This window comes from Morone saxatilis, unplaced genomic scaffold (assembly GCF_004916995.1).
Source record: "Morone saxatilis isolate NCDOM2014 unplaced genomic scaffold, NCSU_SB_2.0 Contig19, whole genome shotgun sequence".
Classification (NCBI taxonomy): Eukaryota; Metazoa; Chordata; class Actinopteri; family Moronidae; genus Morone; species Morone saxatilis.
This window is the reverse complement of record NW_023339751.1, coordinates 9,703,910-9,714,799: the sequence shown is the minus strand read 5'-3', so window position 1 is coordinate 9,714,799 and position 10,890 is coordinate 9,703,910. Positions and strand designations below refer to the sequence as shown.

The window sequence follows — 10,890 nt, the reverse complement described above, 5'->3', positions numbered from 1 at the left end:
TCTCTCTCTCTCTCTCTCCGTAGGTAAAGGCGAAGATGTGCGTAGTGATGGTGAGCGACCTCAGAGTGACAGAGGGGGTGCTGCTGTTTGGGAAAGAGAGCCTTCTCCTGTGTGAGGGATTCACTCTCAGTCCTGCTGGAGATGTATGTTGCAGGAAACACCACCCCAGCAGGTACAGCTGTGTGCATGTACAACCAAAACATGTAACAAGCATATGTTACATTCTCAGTTGTCTCAATCACTTAGCTGACATCATCTGTGTCCCTTTCTTTCCTGCCAGCGTGAGGGATTCCTTTATTTCCACCATGCTGAGTAAAGAGCTGCCATCAGCAAGGTGCAGACGCTGGCTCTATGAGGATATCAAGGAGGCCCGCTTCATGCGTTTCCTTTTAGAGGTCAGACATACAAATGCTAACCCTAACCCAGATGCATTGAATTAACATGTTCGTAAACAGGATTTGGTTGGAATGCATTTACATCAGATCAGATTTGTTGTGCATTTAGTTAGTACATTAGTTGTTTCTGCTTTAATCAAGGCACATGTTCAGTTTAAAAGGGATCTAATGGATAAAACTATCTACTTGACACTAACTAAAGAGCCACTGTGTCTCTCTGTTCTCTATCAGGACAATGCCATTGAGGTATTCATGAAAAATGGACATTCAGCCTTCCTGGTGTTTCTGAATAGAGACCATGTGTCTGCATATAAAAGGTACTAAATTTATATAAAGTGGATGTTAAGTTATTTTTTTTTTTTAGCATTCTGACTGATCTTTATTCCTTCCTCTCTCTCTTTCCCTCAGGTTGTGCACGGTAGTGTCAGCATTAAAAGGCAGAGGGGTTGCTGAGGTCATTGCTAACGCCAGGTAAATGTCCTCAGTTAGTCATCCAACAGCAATATAACGAGACAGTTACATGTACATACTCTTTATTGCTTCAATTGAAATGGAAAATACATCCAAAAAATAATTGTGTGACATATAATAAGATATTATGCAAATATTTAAAATTAAGTTTTTAGGGCTGCCTAAAAATGGAGGTTAAAATGACATCAGCAGCTGTTTGGTCATTTGATTGGCTTGTATTCCACATTTCTTATTCTCCACACATCTTGATTGACTGTAGCCACTGAGTTTGGCACCATCAGTCCTGGATAAGTCCTTATCCTTTTGTCCTCAAACATGTCTCCTCCTCCTCCCCCTCCTCCTCTCGTAAGCCTTTCCCTATGCTCTTTACATCTCTTAAGGCATGTCCTACACAGACTGCTCTCGTGGACCAGGTACACATCCTGCTCTGGTTCAGATTTTTCATTCAGCATCCCTTCACAATCCCCCTGACCATATGATAGAGGATTTCGTTTCATGTTGACCTTAGTTAGGTTGCGTAGGATTGTCACAAACTCCGGTAGCTTGATGAAGAAGTTATCAAACAGGCCTAACTCTTGGAGACTTTCTAGAGCCACCATAGTGGAAGGCAGGGTGTCAAGTTGGTTCATCCCCAGATTGAGACTCTTGAGGCTGGAGAGAAAACCCAATGTGGAGGGTAAACCTGCGGAGGTTAGACGGTTGTTTGAGAGGTTAAGGTGGGTCAATCCCACCAGGTTGCCGATAGACTCGGGTACAGACTCCAGCCTGTTGCTGTGTAGATCCAGCCCTCTGAGTGACGAAAAGTTCCCGATGTTATCTGGGAGTTTCTGTATCAGGTTTCGGCTGAGGTCCAACTCATCCACGTTAGTCAGTTTGAGGAGACACTTTGGGAAGATTGTTATACCCATGTTGCAAAGAGTGAGTCTGCGCCGTCCATCTGGGGTCATCCGTATCGCCTTTTTGGCAATCTTGAGGGTCACCTTTGTCCCTTTGGCTCCCTTTCCTTTGGGCATGGTACTGCAACACACAGAATTACTGAGCAGTTCAGATTCAAATTACAGCTCGGCCTCACTTTTGTGATAGTTGCCCCCAAGAGACTGATTTGCAATATTCTATCTAATCTACAGCACCACGCATTACTATAGCAAATAAATGTGTTGTGTGTATGTTTACGTGTAAGTATGTGTGTGTAAGGCTGATGTGATTTATTCAGATACAAGGGCTTATGTATGGCCTGGGGCAGTAGGGAAAGCATGCTCTCTGAGGTATGAGAGCTTGAGTGGTGTGTATGTGTGTATGTGTGTGTGTGTCACAGTGTTATGTCTGCACTATTGCGTGCTCACCCAGTGTTGCCCATGGGGGTATTTAAGAGCACGACTCTCTAATTAAGGCTAATGCTGGGGAACAATAGGAGAGAGGCGACACTGGGTAATACAGCAAAAACAAATGAGTGCTGATGCTCCCTCACCATTCAACTGATTGAGCTGTTTGGCTCTTTTCAGGCAAAGACTGTGTGTGTGTGTGCGTGTGTGTGCGTGTGTGTGCGTGGTTGAGTTGGACATCCACATGCAAGTGTGTTGACAGACTTGGGTGTACAGTACTACAGTATGTGTGCCTGTGCACAAAGAGTCAAATCAGGACTTTGATAAATGATATTTAGGGAGTGTTGGGAGTGTGATGAGGGCTTCACTCCTCTCCCCTCCCTGTCTAAAAGAGCAAGGTGTGTGTCTGTTTGTGTCTGTGTTACACCCCAAGGCCCTCTCTCGCCTCATTCATCATCCTCAGGATGAGAGAGGTTATCCACTGGTGCTTGTTCCTATTATAACCTCCTATAGAAAACTATTGCATGAAATTATTGCCTGCAATTAGATAACACATACTGGGCCAAATGCAATGATTGATTTAGTGTAGTTTTACAAAATAATTTGGTCAGGAGTTATTGGACGAGGGAAGGTGTTAGAAATTGGATACACTTCAAGTAGCCCCTTGCTCTCTCAACCCATTTACTATATGCATCCTTATTTAATTCTTCAGTTGGTATCTTATTTTATTCTTGTTTAAAACTTGCATCTACATTTTCAGCATAAATGAAGATTGTGTACTCACCATATTTTATCTTCTTCTTCTCTCTGAGCTGACGTTAATCAAGTGATGAGATTGTCTTCAGTTTTATAAACATGCCAGCAGCTTTAGCTCCTGTGAACCAGCTCGAAGCCTCTCACCTACGTGCCAGAAAAACTCAATTACTGTAGTCGTAATGTTATAGCATAGCAACAACAAAAAAAGCCCCATAAAACACCACAAAACTACATTCCCACTTTGGTCAGCATGTAGAAGTTGTAGTATAATACCTGGTAGTCGTATCTCACAAAATGTTGTGGTGAAGTCAAAAGGAAAGATCAGGAATGGACCGTTTGTGTATATCTACATTTCCCTAGCCTGCCTACACCAAACAAGGAAAGTCAAGGTTCCTCTTGTTTAATAGCGTTACTTAGCAACTGGGGTGCTTGGCGCCAGGACTTTATTGCCATGTTACTGGCCACAGAGGGAAAAGAGATTTCAGGAGCAGTTTAATGCTTTCCTAATTTAGATTAAACAAGTGTTAGATAGGTGCTACAGGAGTAAAATGCTAATGAATGTTGCAACATTGTCAGTTAGTATAGATGTTTTTCTTTAGCCGAACAAACGCTCTGGTAGATTAATTGGCACCTTTTCTAGGTGTGTGCCTCCTGTTTGAGTGAATTCTTCATAAAGGATCACCTTAAAACACTCTTTGAACAAACAACTAGCTAAATTGAAAAAAATATATTATTTGCCTTTGCTATGAAGCAGGAAATCTTTATTCTTTTTTTCTTCTGTGACAGAAACTTAAAAGAAAGGTGTTCCTGTTTGACCAGTAATCATTAACCCCTGCATGTCATTTAAAAACTCACTGCACAGGGAATGTTTCACTTCCTCTTTTAAAAAGCTCACTGCTAGTGATACAAGTTACAGTCTTACTTAAAGTATATTTCCTCACAACCTACGGATGGCACCATGCACTACATCCTGAACATTTCTACTCACTATCTATTATGCTACCTGCTGTAGCTCACCTCAATCCCATAACTTCTCCTACAGCTGTGTACACACGATGTTTGTCTCACTCACTCACCTCCACTCTGCTGCTTCAGAACTCTGCTGTGTTACATTTCAACACTGGTTGCCAGGCAACAGAGCAAGCAAAAAAAATAACTTTTGTGTTGGTAGGCACTGTTCAGTGATCAGCCTCTGATGCTAATTCAATGCCATGTATTATATTTTATTTTTTTATTGTGCTTTAGGAAGACTCCTGTGGTTGAAAAGGCAGCCCTTGTTAAATGGCAGGTAATGCAATAAACACGTCATCCTCTTCAAAGTTGTTTGTGCTTACACATTCACTTTTTACTTCTTTGACACCAGTAGAGACTGCTTAAATGTTGAGTTTATGACTTATAGTAATAGTAAGCCAGTTCCACTTTTGATTATAACTGTTACATTTAATTATTGTTTATAACTGTAATGCCATTATCAGCTTCATATTAGTCTTGTCTGTCCTCCAGAGAGGGGAAATAAGTAACTTTGAGTACTTGATGCATCTGAACACCATCGCTGGGAGGACATACAATGACCTGATGCAGTATCCAGTCTACCCCTGGGTCCTAGCTGACTACCAGTCAGAGGTTAGATCACGCACAGTAATGTCTTTGTCTTTGAACATTCATATTGTAGGGCGGCTATGGTAATGAAAGTGTTATGTGTTTGATTTAGACCCTCAATCTGTCGAATCCTGCAACTTTCCGTGACCTGTCTAAGCCAATGGGAGCTCAGACAGAGAAAAGGAGACAGATGTTCATCCAGAGATATGAAGAAGTAGAGAACATTGAGGGGGAAGGTATGTATTTAGCTCTTTACTTTTCTTCATTTCTTTGCTTTTCAGTGTACTCTTTAGTCACTGCATGTTTTACTCTGTAGGAGATTTGTCAGCACGATGCCACTACTGTACCCACTACTCCTCAGCCATCATCGTAGCCTCCTTCCTTGTCAGGATGGAGCCGTTTTCACACACTTTCCGGACCCTTCAGGTGAGGCCTTGGACACGAGAAATAGGCCTAAATTATTTGCTTGCTGACCCATTTCCACAACAAAATTAAAAATCTACTTCTTGAGTTAAGAATAGCATAGAATTGAAAATGTAATCATTGTATGAATTCACTTTATTGTTTGTGTCCTAGCATTAAATACATCCATCGCATGAAAAATATACTTAACAAACACTGCAGTTCTGTCCCCGAGGCTGTGTAACACAGTCTGAAGTGGCACAGCAGACATTAAAAGGTCAATAATAAAAGCTTAAAATGATAGAAATGAATACAGTAAGTTTGCTGAATAATGAAGCTTGAAGTATGTGTGAAGGTATAATGTAGGAATGTAATGACTGCTGATCCACTACAGATTGTGTGATGATCCAGAAAAAGGAGAAAGTTCAGCTTATTCTGTATCAGTCTGTTTCCACTAACCCACAGACCCTTCTGCAAACCCAGTGCTCCACATGCCCATTCACATTCATCACTTTGTCATTTTTTTTATTTTCAGACATTATCTTGCTAATAATATGACTCTAATATGAGCTATTTTCAGCTCTTCAGATCCTGTTTCAATGCTGTTTTTTGGTATGAAAGCAGATTGTAGAGAGATTTCAATATATATGCAAATAATTACAGAAAGTATCTAAAAGAAGCCAATGCAAATAGCCACAGATGTTACCAATTTACAATACAACATCCAATTGATTATAATGAAAAGGCATGCATATTTGATAGTCAGAATAAAGCAATAAAGATGTTAGTCTGGTGAATTACAGTGCCTTTTTGTCTTCTGAAGCGCATAACGGGTGTGTAGTAATATCCATAACTGGATTTACATCTCTAACCGAGTTTACCAGTATATATGCTATTTTCATTCATTGAGGTAATTGTTTTACTCTAAATTACATTCTCTCTCATGAGATTTCCATCATATATTATGGAATTTTACAGAAAGATGAAAAGCTTCCTTCAAATAGTAGCAAATATTTCCTGCTTACATAATACAATGAAGAATATAAAATATGGTTCACCACACTGAATCAGGCAGACTACTCTTTATTAATATGCCTGTTGTAAAGTTTGCTTCAACTGTGTGCCGGGGGGCCTGACAGTGTTGTGCCTTGTCTTCCCACAGGGAGGGTTTGATATCCCAGAACGGATGTTTTACAGTGTAAAGAAGGAGTGGGAGTCTGCCTCCAGAGACAACATGGGGGACGTCAGAGAGCTGATCCCAGAGTTCTTCTACCTGCCTGACTTCCTGGTCAACTCCAACCACATCCAACTGGGTCAGGAACAAAAATCAATCCTCTGTGTAGACCATTTGTTTCTAGAAGACTTGAATCTTTAGAACCTGGTCACATATATAGTGTACAGTTATTTCTTCAAATAGCTGGGCACTGTAGATTTTAGCAACAATACCCATACAAGAGTGAATAGTGAAGTTGTTGGACTATTTTACTCATTTGGTGGTGAGTACAGCAGCAGGGTGGTGTGTTTAGACTAATAATAATAATAATAATAATTAACTTATTAAATTATTAATTAACTACAGTTCATCATAATAAGAACATATCACCCAGTGCATCAGTGTGGCTCACTTATGTGTTTGTAATACACAGAGGAATAAGCTGTATTAGTTTTTGGCTACATTGCCATTACTTTCTACAATTTATTTTGGTTTTGGTCTTGCTCCATAGTGCCACCAGTGGCAAAAAAAACTCCACAGGGTATCTTAAAAGGATAACACACAGTTAAGTAACCCAGCATGCTGTATTTGCTGTATATCCATATCTCTATAGGCTGCATGGAGGATGGTACCACTCTGGGAGATGTGGAGCTGCCTCCATGGGCGAAAGGTGACCCCCAGGAGTTCATTAGAGTCCATCGAGAGGTCAGTGACCCCCAACCTCACCGGGCCTGTCTGTTACCATTGGCCAGTCTCGCCTGTTACATACAGGGACTTTTCCCGTGAGACCTAATAATGTTTGTCAATACTAGTTGATGTACGTACACAGAAGATGTATTGTTTTAGTGTTTAAAACAAGTATCCACTGTAATAGTGTTGGTTGCAGTCAGTCTGTGTGTCTTCTTTCTTGCTGCCACAGTATAATAGAGACAGATCTTATTCACATCAGCCACTGTCTCATTCGTTATATTCTCTAAAGGCCATTTTGTCTCGTTGAGTTTGGTTCTTTCTTTTAGTACTCACTGTTTTCGGATATAATGGCCAGTTGTTTTTCTTATCATGAAAATGCATGAAAAGGCATGTATCTGAAGTTTAGATGACAGACATTGAAGGACAACAAGCCTATTTAACACTATTCAGGGCAGGGACAAGACTCTGTTTCTTATAATGCCATTATTTTTGCCAGCTCTTTATGGGATGAATATTCTCTCTCTTTTCTCAACTCTTTCTTCTCTTTCCATGTGTGGGGTTATTGTATATCTCTGTTCTTTTTCTCTCTGACCCTCCCTTTTTCCATTCCTGGGGCATCTAAGATGGTTATCACTCTGTAATCTACTGAACTACTCATATTGCCTACCATTCTCATAAAATTAGTGACTTTAGAAGATTGTTTTTTCTTCCATAGACAAATTAACTCAGGACAATATATCCTTGTTATGATGTTTTTTTTATTTTTCGGTTTCTGATATTCCAGGATAGGTTTATTACGATTGGGTGCAAGGATACACATGCTGGTCATAATGCCCACTTTTCCTTATTAACTCTTCAAAACCAATCGCTGGCTAATTCTACCCAAATCATTCTTTAATTCAAACATGAATATACGCTCATAACATAGCTGTGCAGCTTCCTGCCGTTCCAGACTTCTAAATTGACTTTTGGAAGAAATCATACAGTACCTGAATAATTTGATTGGTTGTGCATTCTCATAGAAGTTTCTTGTGTTTCTAAACTCTCATATTAACAGTTTGACTGATGGTTTTGGTCGCACTGTAATAACAATGAGAACTGCACTGCACAGTGCATGTATAGTAGTTTTGTAATATTACTTTACTAGGTGGTCTTAGTTTGTGCAACAATCTCCTGCACTGTTTCCCTTAGGCTTTGGAAAGTGACTATGTGAGTTCCCACCTCCACCTATGGATCGACCTGATTTTCGGGTTCCGGCAACAAGGCCCCGCTGCTGTGGAAAGCGTGAACATGTTCCACCCTTATTTCTATGCTCAGAGAGGCCGCCAGGGTGCTAAAGACCCCATCATCAAGAGCACAATCTTGGGATACGTCAGTAACTTTGGCCAGGTTCCCAAACAGGTAAAAAGAACAAACTAATTGGGGGAAGATTCCTGCCTGTAGATGTATCATATTCTTTTTAAAAATAATCCTAATTCGTGAATTATCTGCGTCTTACCTGTAGCTCTTCACCAAGCCGCATCCACCTCGCAGTGGCTCTAAGAAAGACGGATCTTCACCACCCCACCCTACTCCATTTTTCTTCAAACTGGACAAACTAAAGACCACTGCGCAGCCATTCAGAGGTACTGCTAGACAATAAAAGGGAGCTCAGACAGCAAATAAGCTCTTAATATTAAGGAATTATTCAACATTTTGGACGAAAACTTGGCTTTTTTGTTTTCTTGCCAAAAGTTACATGAAAAGATTGATGTCTGTACTCTAAATATGAAGCTACAGCCTGTGGCCAATTAGCTGAGCTGTACAAAGATTGGAAGCAGGGGGACAAAGCTAGCATGGCTCTGTCCAAAGGTAAAACAAAATCTGGCTATGAGAACCTCTAAAGCTTGTTTTTACAACTCAATGTTTATACGCATTAACCAAAATTAGCAAAATGTGTTAATTAGTGAGCTTCAGAGGTGCTGGTAGGGACATTTTATAAGCTTTGGACAGAGCCAGGCTAGCTGTCTCCACCTACTTCCAGTCTTTATGCTAAGCTAAGCTAATCAGCTGCTGGCAAGCAGCTTCATATAGCGTACTCTCAGCCAGAATGTCTATTGCTTTACATGAAGGTGTTAAAGCATATCATAATATAGCGTTATAAACAGATATTTCCAAACAACTATATCAAGATCTATTTTTGCTGAGTAAACAAAATTTAATCAATTCTAGACATCTGCATTTGGTACTGTTTTGTAGTGTTCCTCTGTTATTTTATCTCACACTGCTTGATGTCAATTATTATATACTGGATGTGCCTGAGTGTCAGGGGAATCGTTGAAACAGAGCGAGAACGTCCATAGATTAATTTACACTATGGAAGGGTGGAAGGAGCTATCTGTTAGAGCTACAACATGGAGATGACTCTTCCGCTGAGCCCTACTTAATAATCTGAATATCCCTACAGGCCCACTGAGGGAGAGGAGATGAATCTGCGAATGCTCAGGGAGAAATTCCTGCAAATTACATTTCATATTAAATCTTAGAGTGTCTGATCTGATCAATAAGCAGATAGAGATGAATAGGAGGAAGAATGCTAAGACTAATGCAGACACAACTTCTTTCTGGGTATTCCAGAAGAAGAACAGGCAATAGGATATAATGATTTCTGCCTGTTCCTGCATGAATAGGTCAATTATAGACACAATTACAGCCTCTTTCTCGCTGCCTCACCCTCATATACACGCGTACAACTGGGGCTATCCAGGATGCAGGTGTCCCCCTAGGACGGAGCCTCGGCTTGTTGTAACCTGGGAATAGCTGTTTTAATTGCCCAGTCTTTCTATTTTACTGAGTTACCAAACTCTTTAATGTGATGTTTCTGAAGAGCTATTACCTTTATTTGTCCAGGTAAGTTTATTCAGGTACACAAAAGGCAGAATGAGGTCACTTTTTCTCTATTTTTAACTAATAATCACTTTTTTATGGGTGCGTATAAACCATATGCACCCAACAGACAACTGAGAAACAAAACACCCTCTTACTTTTTCCCATAACTTCTTGCACACTCTCAGTAACACTGCAAACCTTTCTGCAGAGCTGCCAAGAGGCCCGGTAGGTCAGATACTGTGTCTGGAAAAAGAGGTTATCGTCCTGGAGAAAAACCGTCTCCTTCTGTCGCCTGTTTCGGGCTGTTTCTTCAGCTGGGGCTTCCCTGACAACAGCTGTGCCTTTGGAAACACTGCCACAGAAAAGGTGTGTATGTAACAAATTTTTAATAATATACAACTTGTACTCCCTTTTATTGATAGTGCTCAGTCTCTAGAAACAGAATTTTAAGTTTAATCACATACATATGAAACATATCACTGGGTGTGGGTCAAGCCACACACACCGTCCGCTAATCAGTATCAGCTGAGTCTTACAATCGTGCGTCACGCTCAATCAAAACAGTGAGGTAATCTTTAAGATCTGCCAAGCTTTCGCTCACTTCATAGTGCTACAAACCGCTGTGTTAACTATTTAAAATAAACTACTTATTTACCATACCTGCCAATGCAATCTCTGTGTATCTCAGCGTGTCTTGGTTTCTGTATTGTACGGCCTTTGAGGCGTTTTCCAACACTCTCCCTATGTTCAATGCTGCAAGATATTTTGGGGGGCAATAAGATTAAAGATAAATAAAAGTGTACAATTAGTATAAAGAGATAATTTAACACTGTCAAAAAAGTCTGCATCACATGATTTTATTTTAGTATTAAACTGCTAAAGCATATCCGTAAACTCACTCTAGGATTTTTTTTAGCAGTGGACACTCATTTACACTTTGACTCCAATTCCATCTATGACTACATCTAGTAACTATTTCCAATTCTGTATTATAATTAGTGACTCGACTACTACCCGTTTTAATGTTTCCAGACTGTTTGATATCCAGACTGAGCGAGAACTGACAAGTTGAACGTTGTCCAATTAATAATGGACCTACCGCGCGGACGTTTTTGGGTGGAGGCTGTTAGTTTTACCATCATGGTCGTACTTGGAACGAAAGCGCGTTTTGAAC

General features: G+C 40.3%; 2 protein-coding genes across 2 annotated transcripts in view; one reads left to right on the top strand and one right to left on the bottom strand.

Annotated features, from left to right (window-relative positions):
* The window catches only part of wdfy4 (WDFY family member 4), a 39,194-nt gene that overhangs the window by 25,084 nt on the left and 3,220 nt on the right, over positions 1 to 10,890 (top strand). Inside the window, exons 48-60 of the mRNA XM_035664185.1 lie at positions 24 to 172; positions 281 to 395; positions 627 to 712; positions 804 to 866; positions 4,190 to 4,232; positions 4,448 to 4,567; positions 4,656 to 4,779; positions 4,860 to 4,969; positions 6,108 to 6,258; positions 6,772 to 6,863; positions 8,040 to 8,249; positions 8,353 to 8,473; positions 9,925 to 10,082. Of these exons, the coding sequence (XP_035520078.1) occupies positions 24 to 172; positions 281 to 395; positions 627 to 712; positions 804 to 866; positions 4,190 to 4,232; positions 4,448 to 4,567; positions 4,656 to 4,779; positions 4,860 to 4,969; positions 6,108 to 6,258; positions 6,772 to 6,863; positions 8,040 to 8,249; positions 8,353 to 8,473; positions 9,925 to 10,082 (1,542 nt within the window). The remainder of the gene's footprint in view (positions 1 to 23; positions 173 to 280; positions 396 to 626; positions 713 to 803; positions 867 to 4,189; positions 4,233 to 4,447; positions 4,568 to 4,655; positions 4,780 to 4,859; positions 4,970 to 6,107; positions 6,259 to 6,771; positions 6,864 to 8,039; positions 8,250 to 8,352; positions 8,474 to 9,924; positions 10,083 to 10,890) is intronic.
* On the bottom strand, positions 874 to 3,575 carry lrrc18a (leucine rich repeat containing 18a). Its single transcript, XM_035664183.1, has 3 exons — positions 3,218 to 3,575; positions 2,973 to 3,088; positions 874 to 1,883 (listed from the first exon to the last, which is right to left on the bottom strand). The coding sequence occupies exon 3, from the start codon at positions 1,877 to 1,879 to the stop codon at positions 1,067 to 1,069; it is 813 nt and encodes a 270-aa protein (XP_035520076.1). The 5' UTR covers positions 1,880 to 1,883; positions 2,973 to 3,088; positions 3,218 to 3,575; the 3' UTR covers positions 874 to 1,066.